General features: G+C 26.5%; 1 protein-coding gene across 2 annotated transcripts; it reads right to left on the minus strand.

Annotated features, from left to right (window-relative positions):
• Positions 1-965: 965 nt before the first annotated feature.
• LOC123265590 (kinase suppressor of Ras 2) lies at positions 966-18227 on the minus strand. 2 transcript variants are annotated; one of them, XM_044729375.1, is made up of 9 exons: positions 17886-18227; positions 17635-17795; positions 17411-17551; positions 10216-10917; positions 6897-8066; positions 4989-5122; positions 4774-4911; positions 4558-4687; positions 966-2185 (listed from the first exon to the last, which is right to left on the minus strand). In XM_044729375.1, exons 2-9 carry the CDS (start codon positions 17779-17781, stop codon positions 2033-2035), a joined length of 2715 nt encoding a protein of 904 aa, XP_044585310.1. In that variant the 5' UTR covers positions 17782-17795; positions 17886-18227; the 3' UTR covers positions 966-2032. The 2 variants fall into 2 exon arrangements, with proteins under 2 accessions (XP_044585310.1, XP_044585309.1); XM_044729374.1 differs by having other exon boundaries at positions 17879-18227.
• Positions 18228-19102: the final 875 nt, after the last annotated feature.

Below are 19102 nucleotides of genomic sequence, written 5' to 3' on the forward strand. Positions count from 1 at the left end.
AAAAAAAAAATTTTTGTAAAAATTTTTTTTTTTATTAAATTAATCTATATTATTATTATTATTTATGTCGGTGCTACTAAGTGAGAAAATAATTATTTTTTTTTTTTTAAGAATTTCCTTTCAAATTTTTTATAAAAATTTGAAAAAAAAAATTTTTGTAAATTTTTTTTTTTTTAAGAATTTTCATCCAAATTTTTTTTTTCGAAAAAAACATTTCTAAAAAAAATTTTTTTTTACTTAAATTAATCTATTAATATGAATTATTATTATTATTTAAATTTTAAACTTAAGGTCAATCCGCAAACATAAAAATAAATATTTATAATATTTAAATAAAAACATAATTAATTGTAATAAATGTTGTAATTATTAAAAAGCCTCTTGAGTACTTATTTAATAATAAAAAAAATTATATTAATTAAATATAATGACTTTCAATATTTAAATTAACTATTTAAGAATTTATTTATAATTTCCGGCGATTAATTAGTCAATAAAAACAAATGAGGCGCAATAATTGTAATTTCGAGCTACCATTCAAAATAATAATAATGAATAAATATAAGTAATTACTGATTATTAAAAAAATAAGAGTGAAAAGCTTTTCTTATTCTGTAACTACAGATTTAATTATTAATAAATGTATTAAATATAATTAATTAATTATAATAATTGTAAAACTTGAACTGTAAAATTTTTGTTTAATTTAATTAAAAACAGCTAATGGCTAATGGAGTATGTAAATAGTTGTAATGACTATTGATAAAATTTAAAACTGTCAATTTAAATGAAACTGGTTCTTTTTATTTGAAATAAAAATTTAATTTAGTCGTAATTGTCCGTTTATTTACATTCATAAAGATTTTATTCCTATAGAAACTCGGATTGCTTTTTAAAAAGGTCACGTTTATTGCCAAGTTAAACAAGGGATTTTCGAGTCGATAAAAGAGAGGATTTATCATAAATTATTTCAATTCTGATTTTAAATGCAATGTTTATTTAGGACGCTTACATATTTAATTTGCCGTTGTTAGCTCTAGTTTAATCTTGCAGGCATTAATTTTGCGACAATTTATGACTTCAATTATTAATCTTCCTTTCGGGGTTTACTTTTATGGATTAAATTATCAAATTAATGAAGTAAGGTGTTGAGTAAAATGAGAGTTAATTATTAATCGATTTATTTTGTTTAGTATTTACATCAATCGAAAAATCAACTCAATTAAATAATGGCAATTTGTTTTAAATTCAACTTTAAAATGCACGTGTCTGATATACATATATATATACATACATATATAAATTGATAAAGAAGAAAGTAAAGAATAAAAAGTGGTGATTGACTAGTGCACTTGATAATTCTCTATCGGTACAATCCTTTGATATTATTTCCTTTGAGATTATTGTTTTCTTCAGTGTTTAACAATACTCTAAATATAAATAATAAATCTAATTAAGATGGTAATTTTTTTTGCTAAAAAAGCCGCGCTTGCGCAGACTAGTACAAAGTTTGTGTTTCTTCACTGAATTTTTACCAGGGAACAAATATTAACCAATAAAAAAAGAGATTGTATTAAAAATTTTTAAAAATAATAACTGACATTTCAGCGAAATTATTTTGACGAACAAAAATGTTGTGAATAAAAAAAGAGACTTTTAATTAGTTTAATTAGAGTATCTGTTGTGATATTAGATTAAGAATTTGTAATAAATGCCGAAATGTCTTTAAAATAATAACATGTAATACTATTGATTGAATACTCGGTAATAATTCGAGCTAGACGTTTTAAATTAACATCACGTCCATTATTTTAGTCAAGGTACTTAATAATAATAATAATTAATAATTATTATTAACAAGTTATTTACAATTTGTTAATTAATCTTTGACTGATTTTGTAATCAATTATAATTAAATAATTAGTATTACAGTTGAAGGAGTTGGAACTAGAAAGATGTAAAATAGAAAAAAGAAAGGAAAGTTTCTTCAGTCACTTACACCCTTTTAATTCCGACCCCTTCAAGCGTATTATTAGAATACTGATTCCGCGGAACGTGACATCTGAATAGGATGTGAGGGACTACGCGCTAATCTTTTTTTCGGCAGCTTTTCGAGCGTTGACAGTAACTTCGCAAAATCCGGGCGCTTATCCGCATGATATGACCAGCAGTGCATTAATATATCCTGTAACAATTCAACATTATTATTATCATCAATAATATTATTACAACCGAATAAACAACCCAAGTGATTCTGAATTTACAAATAATAAAATAAATTTAATGTAAAGACAAACTTTACTTCCACAATATATTACATTCCATTAGTTGATTTTACTGTTAGAAAACACATTTCATGTTTTTATTGCTCGTTTTCACTTCATTGCCCGGGACATTTTATGATTATCCATAAAACTCAAAGTACCCTCAAGTTTCCAAGTGTCTACATTCCGGCAAACCCGCACATATTATGACTTGTAATTAAAAAATAAAAAAAATTATATTATTTAGAGAATAACGAAAATTTTGTGTCCAAGATAGTCATATGATAAAAAAATGCTCTATCTCTAGATACATTATTAAGAAATGACTTTGTATCTTGTGAACTATTGACATTTTTAAAGATATAAGCTCATCCCGATGTTACACTCATTGAGACCTTTCATTTGAGTACCCACATCAATTTTTCATATATTTTATATATTTATATATATCTCAAATACCATATATATAAAATATATCAAAAATGCCATGTGAGTACTTAAATGAAAGGTCTCGATTAGTGTAACACCGAAATGAGTTTATATCTTAAAAAATGTCAACAATAAAGAAATTACCATGTATCTTGTGAACTATTGACATTTTTAAAGATATAAGCTCATCCCGATGTTACACTCATTGAGACCTTTCATTTGAGTACCCACATCAATTTTTCATATATTTTATATATTTATATATTTCACAAATACTATATTTATAAAATATATAAAAAATGACATGTGTGTACTCAAATGAAAGGTCTCGATGAGTGTAACATCGAAATGAGTTTATATCTTAAAAAATGTCAATAATTAAGAAATGACGTTATATCTTGTCAACTATTGACATTTTGAAAGTTATAAGCTCATTCCGATGTTACACTCATCAAAACCTTTCATTTTAGTACCCACATCAATTTTTCATAAATCTTATATATTTATATATTTCAAAAATACTATATATATATATAAAATATATAAAAAATGACATGTGGGTACTCAAATGAAAGGTCTCGATGAGTGTAACATCGAAATGAGTTTCTATTTTAAAAAATGTCAAAAATTAAGGAATAACCTTGTATCTTGTGAACTATTGACATTTTTAAAGATATAAGCTTATCCTGATGTTACATTCATCAAGACCTTTCATTTGAATACCCACATCAATTTTTCATATATTTTATATATTTATATATTTCACAAATACTATATATATAAAATATATAAAAAATGACATGTGGGTACTCAAATGAAAGGTCTCGATGAGTGTAACATCGAAATGAGTTTCTATTTTAAAAAATGTCAAAAATTAAGGAATAACCTTGTATTTTGTGAACTATTGACATTTTTAAAAATATAAGCTTATCCTGATGTTACATTCATCAAGACCTTTCATTTGAATACCCACATCAATTTTTCATGTATTTATATATATATATTTCAAAAATGCATGTCGGTACTCAAATGATAGCTCGTGATGAGTGTACCATCTAAATGAGTTTATATCTTAGAAAATGTCAATAATTAAAAAATGACCTTGTATTTTGTGAACTATTGAAATTTTTAAAGATATAAGCTTACTTCGATATTACACTCATCGAAACCTTTCATTTGAGTACCCACATCAATTTTTCATATATTTATATATATTATATATATGTATATATGAAAAATATATCAAAAATGCATGTGGGTACTCAAATGAAAGCTTTTGATAAGTGTAACATCGGGATGAGCTTATATCTTTAAAAACGTCAATAGTTAAAAAAGTACAGTGCAATTAAACAAAATTCATTATTTAACAAAACAAAATTCTATTTATTTATAGTTCACAAGTCACGTCAGTCACATCGTGACTGCAAGGATGCTAGTAAATATTAAAAATTTAATCAACTTTACTTAAAACGTTTATTTTCTTTTTAACTGCCTTTTTATCCATTAAAATTTTATTAATTTTTTACTCGTCCGTCTAATAAATTATATTAATGTTCAAAATAACAATTTATCTTCCAAAAAGTCTCTACGCATCTGCTGTAATTAAATTTATCTCTTAAAAATAATTTAATTTATTCTCTAGAGAATTTTTTGTCCAAATTCAACCCTCTAAAATTAATTAAATTATTTACAATATTTTATAAAAAAAAAAAATAAATAAATAAATGTCATACTTATATTTTATATTAAAAAACAAAATTATATAAAATGTTGGCTATTTATTAAATATGAATGCATTGTTGGGCGGTTTATTTTTATATATTATTTTTTATTGTAATGGTAATATAAAAATAAAGAGAAATACCTTGACCTCTCGAGAAGCTTGCAAGTTAGCTAGTGTCTGTTTCATTCCCTTACCCACTTGCCATATTATTGCTTCAGGGGGTTGCCCTTTAAATGGCCACTCTCCGCAGAGCAATTCATACCATACGGTCCTGTAATAATGTTTTTATTAAATATAAAGCTACAATTTTCCTCGCTTAGTATTAATAATTATTATTAAAGAAAAAAAAAAACAAACCCGAAGGCGTAGACATCAGAAGCTTCTGTAAACGCTAGTTCTTCTTGATCCCTGGTATGCTGGGGTCGGAGCCTTCGGACTATTTCAGGGGACAGATAACACAGCCAACCAGGTGGAATGCTTAAGCCGTCACTTATTCTGATTTAATAAATATTTTTGTTAATTTTTGTTATTGTAGAAAAAAATTGATATGTAATTTAGTTAATTAAACTCACCTGTTGCCGTAGCAGAGTTTTGTTACGCTGAACAAACCAAAGTCAGTTATTACAACTTTGCCAGTTTCTAAAAATATGTTCTTGCTCTTGAGATCTTTGTGAACTATTCCGCGTGCATGGAGATAACCCATTCCCTGAAAAAAAAAAAAAAATTTACCCTAGTACAGTTAAAAAGTTGCATAACTAGTTATATAATTTAAAAAATTGTGTGTAAAGATATTACGCATTGGCAATAATAAGTTTGTTTTTATTGTAATTATTTTTTGTAAGAGTTACGAGGGAGTTTTATAAACACTAGGAGTTAGTATCGATGCAATAAAAGTTTTTGACTATTTAAAAACAGGAATTAATGATAAATGGATTTTATTTACCGGCGCCGGGAATCGAACCCTGTCCTTCTTACGCAGTAAAAAATTTAAAAAACTAAAAGCCATACAACATTTGATTGAAAAGCTCTGGTTAGTTTATATTTTTCCATAATTTTCTGGTAAAGTAAAATTTAAAAAAAGCGAGCTTAATTAGACCTTACATTACAATGAAGCATAGAAAAAAAAGTATGAAGAGTTTGTATAAATATTTAAGAATTAAAATAAAATATCGAGAGTGAAAATTAAATTTATTAACGTAATATAAATTAATAAGTGTTAAAGTACACAATAAATAGTATTTTTAAAATAAGTATTTTAAAAAGTTTGTTTTTTTTAATAGCCTGCCTTTTCTTCAGAGAAACTCTATATCCTGGTAGAAGTATACTACCGCGCCACCTTCTGGTGATTTCGAACAATAGTCGAGAGTAAAATAGTACAAGTGTAATAAGCTCGGCTGTATTTACTCCTCAAATAAATTTAAACTGTAAGGCTGATCGACGGGTAGGAAATTCGGTCTAACTAAAGTCCGAAATATATTAATTATAATTAAACGAAACAATATTGAGGCAAGATTTTCAATAGATCTCTCCGTAGTGATTATACGAAGAGATAGAAACAAAATTCCGGGTAAATAATGGTGTTTCTCAAAAGTTATCGTGTTTACACCCCCAGTAACTCTTGTAAAATTCATCTAGTGACTCATTTTAAATAGTTGTTTCATATAAAAAATTCTAATTTATTTATCAAATAACAAATATTTATTACTAGTAACCTTTCAGTTAAATTACACTGTACTTTCCTTACTATTGACATTTATAAAGATATAAGATCATCCCGATATTACACTCATCAAGAGCTTTCATTTGAGTACCCACATGCATTGTGATACATTTTTCATATATACATATATATAATATATATAAATATATAAAAAATTGATGTGGGTATTCAAATGAAAGGTCTTGATGAGTGTAACATCGGGATGAGCTTATATCTTTAAAAATGTCAATAGTTTACAAGATACAATGTCATTTCTTAATTATTGACATTTTTTAAGATATAACCTCATTTCGAAGTTACATTCATCGAAACTTTTCATTCAAGTACCCACATGGCAATTTTCATGTATTTTTCATACATACATATATATAATATATATAAATATATAAAATATATGAAAAATTGATGTGGGTACTCAAATGAAAGCTCTTAATAAGTGTAACATCAAGATGAGCTCATATCTTTAAAAATATCATTAGTTTACGAGATACAAGGTCATTTCTTAATTATTGACATTTTTTAAGATATAAACTCATTTCGAAGTTACACTCATCGAAACCTTTCATTTAAGTACCCACATGTCATTTTTCATATATTTCATATATATAGTATATATGAAATATGTAAATATATAAAATATATGAAAAATTGATGTGGGTACTCAAATGAAAGCTCTCAATGATCCTAACATCAGAATGAGCTTATATCTTTGAAAATATTAATTTTTAAAAAAATAGTGCAATTTAAATTAATCAATTACCTGAGAGATCTGTTGAGCAATAACAGTAGTTTTGTTCATATTAAACTTATCCTTCCTCAAATGAATATGCGTGAACAGCGTCATCCCCTTGCTCATACTAGTAACAATCGCCAGATCCGGAGGCTTCATACAAGCGCCCATGAACAAAATAAGATTCTCATGCCTAGTTTTACGAAAAGTCGCGACCTCTAATTTAAAAGCTTCAAGAGTCTTGTTGTTATCAGAGTACTGGTCCATGTTGAGCATCTTAATCGCCACATCTCCATGCCAGTTGCCTCTGTAGACAGTCCCGAACCTTCCAGTGCCCAGAGGCTCGCCGATCTTGAGCTCATCAAAGGGAATCTCCCACTCGCGCATCGAGAGACTGTTCTGCCTCGGCCAGCGACTGTCCCCAGGCTCTCCATCAGACACTTGTGAGTCCTGAGAGTCGACTCTCACCGGAGTCCGCTCTGAGTCAGTGCTGACACTTCCGGAGCCAGAGACACTGACAGTCTTGTCGCTGTCGCTGGACATTATTGTGCTGTCCAGCCGAGAGTGCTGACCATCGACCATCAGAGTCTTTTCATTAAGAGTAACTTCTGGGAAGTGGAACTGCTGCTTGACCGTCGGTAAGTGAATAGCAATGTTCGTAGCAGTGCCCGTAGCAGTGCTGGTAGCAGTGCTGGTAACGTTGACACTTATCGTTTGACTAGTCGTCTGATTACCAGGCAGTAACGCTGGACTAGAAGGAGTTGAGCTGTTGCAGCTCGAGGTAGTTGAACTTGAGTCAGCGCTCGTGAATGGTATGTTTATTGACGAGTGTAAGTGAGGTCGTTTTCTGTCCTTGCGGTTTAAAGAACTTAAAAGGTTTGAAATATGGTGGTGGTGGTTTGGAGATGTCACTCCAGGCTTGCTTAAAGTTGGGGATGCGTTTGCTAGGCTGTCTGCTTGGAGCGTTCGCTTGAACTCGTCGAATAATTCTTGAGGAAGTCCGCAAGAAGGCGGGACTTTTGACTCGCAGTCGCGGTGGCACTTGTATTTGCACTCTTTGCATTTTAAACCCGTTCCTATGAACATCTGCTTCTCGCAGTAGTCGCAAGTTGTCATCATCTTGAAGGTTTTGGTGAAGCGGTGGTTTATTATGTGACCCATTCCTCGGGTTACGGTAGGGGTGCGAGGGGATTTGGGTACCTAAACAGGTTGAAGAATTTTATTTGTAAAATTTAATTAATGATTACCAGAAAACGGCAGTCACTTCGTGACTGCCGTTACTTGAGAACTGTGGTAAGTGAAATTTTGCTTAATTATATAATGATTTTTGGTAAATTACACGGTACTTGCTTAACTATTGATGTTTTTTAAGATATAAGCTCATGACGATGGTACACTCGTCAAGAGCTTTCATTTGAATACCCACATGCATTTTTGATATATTTTTCATATATACATATATGTAATATATATAAATATATGAAATATATGAAAAATTGATGTGGGTACTCAAATGAAAGGTCTCAATGAGTATAATGTCGGAGTAAGGTTATTTCTTTAAAAATGTCAATAGTTGAGAAGGTACAAGGTCATTTCTTAATTATTAACATTTTTTAAGATATAAACTCATTTTGATGTTACACTCATCGAGACCTTTCATTTAAGTACCCATATGGCATTTTTGATATATTTTATATATTTGATATTTGTGAAATATGTAAATATATAGAATATATGAATAATCGATGTAGGTACTCAAATGAAAGGTCTCGATATTTGTAATTTCGGGGTGAGCTTATTTCTTTAAAAATGTCAATAGTTAAGTAGGTGCAATATAATTTTTTAATTATTGACATTTTTTAAGACATAAGCTCATCCCGATGTTACACTCATCAAGAGCTTTCATTTGAGTACCAACATGGCATTTTTTATATATTTTATATATATGGTATTTATAAAATATATAAATATATGAAATATATGAAAAATTGATGTGGGTATTCAAATGAAAGGTCTCAATGAGTGTAACATCGGAATGAGCTTATATCTTTAAAAATGCCAATAGTTGACAAGATACAATGTCATTTTTTAAGATATAAACTCATTTCGATGTTACACTCATCGAGACCTTTCATTTAAGTACGCACATGGCATTTTTTATATATTTTATATATAAGGTATTTGTGAAATATATAAATATATGAAATATATAAAAAATTGATGTTGGTAGTCAAATGAAAGGTCTCGATGTGCGTAATCTCAGAGTGAGTTTATTTCTTTAAAAATGTCAATAGTTTACAAGATACAAGGCCATTTCTTAATTATTGACATTTTGAACGGCATAAACTCATTTTTATATTACACTCATCGAGACCTTTCATTTAAGTACCCACATGGCATTTTTTATGTATTTTATATATATATATGATATTTGTGAAATATATAAATATACAAAATATATAAAAAATTGATGTGGGTACTCAAATTAAAGATCTCGATTATTGTAATGTCGGGATGAGCTTATATCTTTAAAAATGTCAATAGTTTTCAAGATACAATATCATTTGTCAAGATATAAACTCATTTCGATGTTACACTCATCAAGACCTTTTATTTAAGTACCAACATGGCATTTTTTATATATTTTATATACATGATATTTTTGAAATACATAAATATACAAAATGTATGAAAAATTGATGTGGGTACTCAAATGAAAGGTCTCAATAAGTGTAATATCGGGTTGAGCTTATATCTTTAAAAATATCATTAGTTGACAAGATACAAGGTCATTTCTTAATTATTGACATTTTTTAAGACATAAACTCATTTCTATATTACACTCATCGAGACCTTTCATTCAAGTACCCACATGCCATTTTTTATATATTTTATATATATATATATATATATATATATATATATATATATATATATATATATATATATATATATATATATATATATATATAGTATTTGTGAAATATATAAATATATAAAATATATAAAAAATTGATGTGGGTACTCAAATGAAAGGTCTCGATGAGTGTAACATCGGGATGAGCTTATATCAATAAAAATATCAATAGTTCTCAAGATTCAAGGTAATTTCTCAATTATGTATCTAGAGATAATTTTCGAATGCAACCTAAATAATAATCATAATAAATTAACTATTGATAAGAATAATATAAAACTTATAAAGGCACAAATTCAAGTGAAGCTAAATTTCACTAAAAAACAATTTTATCCGACTATCCTGAACACAGAATTGTTCTTATTCTTTTAATAATATAGATTAAACCCTTGTATTATAAAAAAAAAAAATTAAGAGTTATTAAACTCTTACCTGGAGGCTGGTCACAGTTCCCTTAAAACTGTTGTCATCACTCTCAGTACTAGAGTAAGGCGGAGATTTAATAGGACTGCTGATGTTCAGAGTATCATTGGCGATATTAGCGTTGCTGGTACCAGACCCTGGTTCAGTGGGGAGTCTAATCCTTCTGGGATGCTCAGTCTCGCCGTTCTCCAGTCGATTAGCAAGCTGGGACTCGTGGGACTTTGACTTAGTCAGCGGAAAGACATCCGCAGGAGGTTGCGGGTTCTGTTTCTTGTTCGGCGGCGGAGTTGTGGGGAACTTTACGTTGACTCGCTCGTGCTTGTTGAGCCGAGGGGTCGACGGTGGACTATTAGTGAGGCAAATTATCGAAGAGGACTGGCTCAAGATGTCGTTATTTACATTAATATTGTTGTGGTAAGGAATACTGTCTTCGGATGGCACTGAACTTCGGGTTGTTCGGGACCTTACAAGCCGCGGTGAAGGCCCACTTCGCAGCTGATGACGGTCCCATGAGTCCCAGTATAAATTCATGTCGGTATCTTTGTCGCCTTCTAAGAGAACGTCGATGTAACGACGGAGGTTGTGGAGAGCTCGGCAGAGACGACGTAATTCTTCTTCATGTCGGGAATTATTTTCTCCTAACATTGTGCTTAATTCACGCTCTGTTTTTTCTTTTAATGCTTCTAGTGTTTGAGCTTTGGTACATACATTCTGAAAAATTTTTTTATTATTATTCAAAAATTAAAATAATAATAATTAGCAAGCTGGCAGTCACGTAGTGACTGCCAACTTGCGAACTATAAATAACTAAAATTTTGGTTTATTAAATAATGACTTTTGTTAAATTGCACTGTACTTTCTTAACTATTGACGTTTTTAAAGATATAAGCTCATCCCGATGTTACACTCATCAAGAGCTTTCATTTGAGTACCCACATGCATTTTCATATATTTTTCATATATACATATATGTAATATATATAAATGTATGAAAAAATGATGTGGGTACTCAAATGAAAGGTCTCGATGAGTGTAACGTCGGGATGAGCTTATATCTTTAAAAATGTTATTAGTTGACAAGATAATACAATGTCATTTCTTAATTATTGACGTTTTTAAAGATATAAGCTCATCCTGATGTTACACTCATCAAGAGCTTTCATTTGAGTACCCACATGCATTTTTGATATATTTTTCATAAATACATCTCTATAATATATATAAATATATAAAATATATGAAAAATTGATGTTGGTACTCAAATGAAAGGTCTCAATGAGTGTAATGTCAGAGTGAGCTTATATCGTGAAAAATGTCAGTAGTTGACAAGATACAAGGTCAATTCTTAATTATTGATATTTTTGAAAATATAAGCTCATCCTGATGTTACACTCATCAAGAGCTTTCATTTGAGTACCCACATGCATTTTCATATATTTTTCATATATACATATATGTAATATATATAAATGTATGAAAAAATGATGTGGGTACTCAAATGAAAGGTCTCGATGAGTGTAACATCGGGATGAGCTTATATCTTTAAAAATGTTATTAGTTGACAAGATAATACAATGTCATTTCTTAATTATTGACGTTTTTAAAGATATAAGCTCATCCTGATGTTACACTCATCAAGAGCTTTCATTTGAGTACCCACATGCATTTTTGATATATTTTTCATAAATACATCTCTATAATATATATAAATATATAAAATATATGAAAAATTGATGTTGGTACTCAAATGAAAGGTCTCAATGAGTGTAATGTCAGAGTGAGCTTATATCGTGAAAAATGTCAGTAGTTGACAAGATACAAGGTCAATTCTTAATTATTGATATTTTTGAAAATATAGGCTCATCCTGATGTTACACTCATCAAGAGCTTTCATTTGAGTACCCACATGCATTTTCATATATTTTTCATATATACATATATGTAATATATATAAATGTATGAAAAAATGATGTGGATACTCAAATGAAAGGTCTCGATGAGTGTAACGTCGGGATGAGCTTATATCTTTAAAAATGTTATTAGTTGACAAGATAATACAATGTCATTTTTTAATTATTGACGTTTTTTAAGATATAAGCTCATCCTGATGTTACACTCGTCAAGAGCTTTCATTTGAGTACCACATGCATTTTTGATATATTTTTCATAAATACATCTCTATAATATATATAAATATATAAAATATATGAAAAATTGATGTTGGTACTCAAATGAAAGGTCTCAATGAGTGTAATGTCAGAGTGAGCTTATATCGTGAAAAATGTCAGTAGTTGACAAGATACAAGGTCAATTCTTAATTATTGATATTTTTGAAAATATAGGCTCATCCTGATGTTACACTCATCAAGAGCTTTCATTTGAGTACCCACATGCATTTTCATATATTTTTCATATATACATATATGTAATATATATAAATGTATGAAAAAATGATGTGGATACTCAAATGAAAGGTCTCGATGAGTGTAACGTCGGGATGAGCTTATATCTTTAAAAATGTTATTAGTTGACAAGATAATACAATGTCATTTTTTAATTATTGACGTTTTTTAAGATATAAGCTCATCCTGATGTTACACTCGTCAAGAGCTTTCATTTGAGTACCCACATGCATTTTTGATATATTTTTCATAAATACATCTCTATAATATATATAAATATATAAAATATATGAAAAATTGATGTGGGTACTCAAATGAAAGGTCTCAATGAGTGTAATGTCAGAGTGAGCTTATATCGTTAAAAATGTCAGTAGTTGACAAGATACAAGGTCATTTCTTAATTATTGATATTAACAATATATCGTAGAATCATTTTTGCGATTTCATGTATATATAGATAATTTTATAAATCTACATATAGATACCATTATTATATATAAATATTGACTGTTAATAATTAATAAATTAGATAAAAAATTTTGTTCACTACGAATCGATCATGTATACGATTTGCATTACTTGTAGTTGTAATATAATCTGTTCTCTAAGTAAGTCTCTTAGGTAAACGGGTAATGAATTAGTCTTTCAAGCGGTAGGTCCACGGTTCGATTCCCACTCGCGCCGATTTTTTTTTTTTCTATGGAAATAATTATATATAATTATACATAATATTGGACTAGCTGTAGACTAACCTCTGTTTTGATACATGCGTTTATTTATTTATTTACATACATTTATTTGGAAATATAGTAACAATGTCTGAAAAATCGACTTATAAAAGACGATTCATGAAAAAAAGTCCTTGAAAAACGACAGAAATCTCTAGCACATATGGAAATATCTATACAAATAACAAATAGAAAAAAAATAATTGACAATATTGTTTTGTTTTTTCAGAAAAATAAGTAATTAAATTTTTGTGTTTATATGTATTAACTGATTTTAAATTTAAGTATTTTTTATTATTTCATCTGACTATTATTTTTATAACTTATGAAAGATTAATATATATTATTATATTAAAATTGTTAACTTTTTGAATTTTTAATAAATATAAAAAAAAAATTAAAATTAATTCAGCCAACATTTAAAAATTTTTAGAATTTTTTTTTATTGAAAAAATGATTACAAAAAAATAAAAAAAAAATTCACTTGAAAAAAACTTCAAAAACTGTAAATGCAATATAAAAAAAAAATTTTTTTTTCTTATTTAATTATTAAAAAAAAAATCAAAAAATTAAAAATGTCGACTAACTTTAGTATCATAAAAAATACTTATTTTCATAAAATAATCATAGTTTTTTTTTTTAATAAATAAAATTAATAACTATAATATTACACCTAACGTAAATTAAACTTTTCAAATTTGTCAGCGCATGCGCATCTCATACTTCTTTCGCGGCTTACAAAACTTGCGCTGTTGCCACAGCTTTATTAACGTATCCCCTCCTCGGCTAAAGTCTGGTAAATTTTTAATTACTTATTACTAAATATCTCTGAAACTGTGTGGTAATTATCAATGAATTTTTTTTTTTTAATTGTTTAGTTGTTAGTTAACGTTACTCTAGTTTTTTAAAAAGATCCTAAGAAAAGTTTCTAAGATATAAAAATGTTTGTAGGTAAATTTTTCGATATCCCGTATACTGTAATGTATAAGAGCGTTCAAAACTCAAACTTTGAAATTAAATATCTCGGAAACTAGATGGTCAAAAATTCTCAAATTGCGCTAATCGACGCAGAATTATATGAACATTAATCTGCCAAAATTAAAAAAAAATCCTAAGAAAACGACTTTGGCGAGGGTACTACCTTAACTACAATATTGGAGTAAATCTACACACAATTTGGAGTTGTCTCAGGTCATACTACAGCCTACGGTAAATGGAACTACAGTTGTTGTTGCCACTACCACAATTTATTTTCCGTGTGGGTACTTAAATGGAAGGTCTCGATGAGTGTAACATTGGGATGAGCCTATATCTTTAAAAACGTCAATTTTTAAGAAAGTAGAGTGCAATTTAACAGAAGTCATTATACTGGCCACAAAATTTTGCTTATTATCTTAATAATATAGATGATAACAAGGCTCAATTCTTTTTCAAAAAAGTTATTCTTTTTTTTATTATTATTAATATTATTATGATTATTATTATTATTGTTGTTATAAAAATATAAAATTAAAATTTCTTAGAAGATATAAAATTTTTAAAGATAATTAATTTTGATAATTATTTTATTTTAATTGACGTAAAAAACATGTACCTTAAAATGAAATCTACTTTTAGATATGAAAAATATAAAATTAAAAGATAACACAACACTCATATAAATTTCAGATATAATTTGTAAATATTACGTCGAACGATATAAATTTTAAGAAAATATACTTGTAATTTTTTTTTTTTTTTTTTTTTTTTTTTTTAATTTGTTTAAAGTCGCATAAACTACTAAGGTCATGAGCGACTACGGTAGGGGGTAAACTTTTGAGATTAGAACTCATTTTATTTTTTGGGCTAAGCAGAATAATACACTTAAATATTGAAAATATTCATTGGTGTACGCCGGACTCGAACCCGGTCCAATGCTTTGGTAAGCAAGGGCCGGATCCGATAGGGCTACTGCGCGCCTTACTTGTAAATTCTAACATTTTATTTCTCAATAAATATTGAATAAAAAAGAACAATGTGTAATTAATTTTTAATAAATTAAAAATATCTGATAATTTCTAGGAAATTTAAAAAAAAATTACGATAAAAAAAAAGTGAAAGAAATTTCACTTGAAAATTTAAAAAAATGATGAAATCTATTATTGTAAGAATTCAAAGAACAACCAGAAAATTGTTACGTGTCTTCTAATTTCAGTATTATATCATTAGCAATTATTAATTACAAATAAAAAATATCTCATTTATTGTTTATCAGAATTTGTTAATATCAGTGGGTTTTTCTTAAATTATTATTAGAAATAAAAACTCGATAATAATTAAAAAAAGATAGTGAATTTACTATCAGTTGTTTGATAATAAAATTCAAGTAATATTTAAAAATTTATATTGTTTATTTTTTTTAATTTTAAGTTTTAAAATTTTGAAAAATTGCTAAATATGAAATTTTTTTATGTAACTTTTCCACAATAATTTAAATAAAAAAAATTTTACTCAAACATTTAAAAAAAAAAAAGTAAATGCAATTTTTTAAAAGTATTTTTTTGTCATAAATTATTAAAAAAAAAAAAAAAATTGTCATATATTTGCTTATTTTAGTTTCATAATAATAAAATAATTAAATTAAATGAATGACATTAAAAATTAGGAATTACTTGATTATTTTTTAATTTTATTTAACAAAAATTTATTTGTTAAAAAAATTTTTAAATATCTAGTAAATTAATTTTTATTAATAAATTATTAAAAAAAAAAAAAATCTAAAAAAAAAAACTTACATTAATAGACTCCTTTTTTTAATTTCATTTAAGAAATTTAATTAAAAAAAATTGTAATTTATTTTATTTAATTTTTTTCCATAATTTATTTGTTAAACAAATTTTTAAATATCTTATAAATTTTTATTAATATAAATAAATTTGCTCTAAAAAATTGTAATTTATTTTTGTCATAACTGATTTGTTAAAAAACTTTTTAAATATCTAGTAAATTAATTTTTATAAATTAATTATAAAAAAAAAAATTTGCTCCAAAAAATTGCAATTTATTTTTGTCATAATTTATTTGTTAAAAAAATTTTTAAGCATCTAATAAATTTGAATTCATTAATTATTAAATAAATTTGCTCCAAAAAATTGCAATTTATTTTTTTCATTCGTTTTGTTAAAAAAATTTTTAAGTATCTAATAAATTTTTATTATTTTATTTATTTTTATTATTTAAATATTAAATAAATTTGCTCCAAAAAATTGCAATTTATTTTTGTCATAATTTATTTGTAAAAAAAATTTTTAAATATCTAGTAAATTAATTTCAATTAATTAATTATAAAAAAAAAATCTAAAAAAAAAAAAAAACATTAATAGACTCCGTTTTTTAATTTTATTTAACAAATTTAATTAAAAAAAAATTGCAATTTTTTTTTAAATTTATTTCCATAATTTATTTGTTAAAAAAATTTTTAAATATCTAATAAATTAATTTTCATATTTAATTATTAAATAAATTTGTTCCAAAAAGTTGCAATTTATTTTTTTCATTTTTTTTAGCCATAATTTATTTGTTAAAAAAATTTTTAAATATCTAATAAATTAATTTTAATATTTAATTATTAAATAAATTTGCTCTACAAAATTGCAACTTATTTTTGTCACAATTGATTTGTTAAAAAACTTTTTAAATATCTAGTAAATTAATTTTTATAAATTAATTATAAAAAAAAAAAATTTGCTCCAAAAAATTGCAATTTATATTTTTCATTTTTTTTTTGTCATAATTTATTTGTTAAAAAAATTTTTAAGCATCTAATAAATTTGAATTCATTAATTATTAAATAAATTTGCTCCAAAAAATTGCAATTTATTTTTTTCATTTTTTTTTGTTAAAAAAATTTCTAAGTATCTAATAAATTTTTATTTTATTTATTTTTATTAATTAATTATTAAATAAATTTGCTCCAAAAAATTGCAATTTATTTTTGTCATAATTTATTTATTAAAAAAATTTTTTAAATATCTAGTAAATTAATTTTTATTAATTAATTATAAAAAAAAAAAAATCTAAAAAAAGAAAACTTACATTAATAGACTCCGGAGTAAGTCCAACCACCCTTAACCACTGTGACAGCGATGGATACTGTCTCATCTCAGGTGGCAGAGACTCAACAGCGAGTTTCGACTTAGTCACAAGTTGTTTTGAGTAAAGTTTAATCAATTTCCCCTGAAAAAATAAACACAAGTAAAAAATCAATAACAACAAAGCTCAAAAAAAAAAAAAAAAAAAAAAAAAAAATTAATTCCTACCTCAAGAGTCCGAATTTCCTGTTGAGTAAGCTCAGCACTGGTCGAGCACTTGGTCCTGAGTCCCTCGAGTCTCTCAGCGGAGATCTCGATCATCGACTGGACGACGTCAAGCGCCCGACGTAGCTCGGCATCCTCGCCCTCTGCCATCCTCAGGCTCGTCGCTTTGTTTATTAATTTTAATATCAATGTTAATATTGACAATAATAATAATAGTGACAGAAATAAAATAAATAATAATAATTACTTAATAATTAAAGACTAAGAAATATATATAATTGATAATTAATGAATTAGTGTCGCCTGGACCCAGGCACTAATAAATTACAATCACTTAACAGACATTATTCCAATCTTTCTGCGAGCGCACTATCACGCACTGGGAATTCCTGACAATAAATGGATGTTAATCAATTGGCAACCACCTCAGGCACTGGTATTTCCTACGGTAACCACTTATCAACATTGACAACCATCTTGGCGGTCTAATCAGTGACGTCAAACGATCAGTAAGTGACACGACGGAGCTTTAGACTTTTCAAGCTTTTCACTCACCAACAACCACTCGAATAATCCGGTGCGACATCTACAACATGACAGATTTAAATGACAGATTTTCTAACCTAGAAAATTTTTTTAAATTTTATAATTTTTTTTATGACACTGAAGTTAGCAGACGTCTAAAAATTTCTGATTTTTTTTTAAATTAAATTACAACTAAAAAAATATTTCTAAAAAATTTCACTTGTAGTTTTTCAAGTTTTTTACATGTGAATTTTTTTTTTTAATTGTTTAATTGAAATTTCTTCAATAAAAAAATTTCTAAAAATTTTGAAATGTCTGCTAACTTCAGTGTCATTTTTTTTTTTTTTTTTTTGGCAAGTTTCATGAAAATTTTATAATTTTCTTTTTTTTTTTAGCCAGTTTAATAAAAATTTTTAATTCAATTACTGAAAATTCAGTCGAAATTTTTTATAACATTAAATTTAGAGAAAAATTTATTTAGCAAATATTTAATAAATTTTATAATTTTAATTAAGATATAAATTACATAAATTAGTGGAAAAAACAATGAAGATTAAATTAGCCGACTTCTAAGAATTTTTAGAATTTTTTTTTTATTGAAAAATAATTTTTAAAAAATTCAAACAAAAATTTTCACGAAAATTTTAAAAATTATCCGTGGAATTTTTTAAAAATAGTTTTTTAGTTCTAATTTTTAATTTAAAAAAATATCAAAAATTTTTGAGTGTCGGCTAGCTTAATTTTCATGAAGTTGACAGACAAAAAATTTTTTTAGAATTTAATGGCAATTATTATAAAAAAAAATTTAATTAAAAAATTACACATGTGAAAATTAGTAAAAATTACAAGTGAATATTTGTTATAAAAATTTTTTTAATTCACAGCTGACAGCTAACTTCAGTGTCATTAATTTAAAAAATTTTTGTAACAAATAAATTATGACAAA

This window comes from Cotesia glomerata, linkage group LG5, assembly GCF_020080835.1.
Source record: "Cotesia glomerata isolate CgM1 linkage group LG5, MPM_Cglom_v2.3, whole genome shotgun sequence".
NCBI lineage: Eukaryota > Metazoa > Arthropoda > Insecta > Hymenoptera > Braconidae > Cotesia > Cotesia glomerata.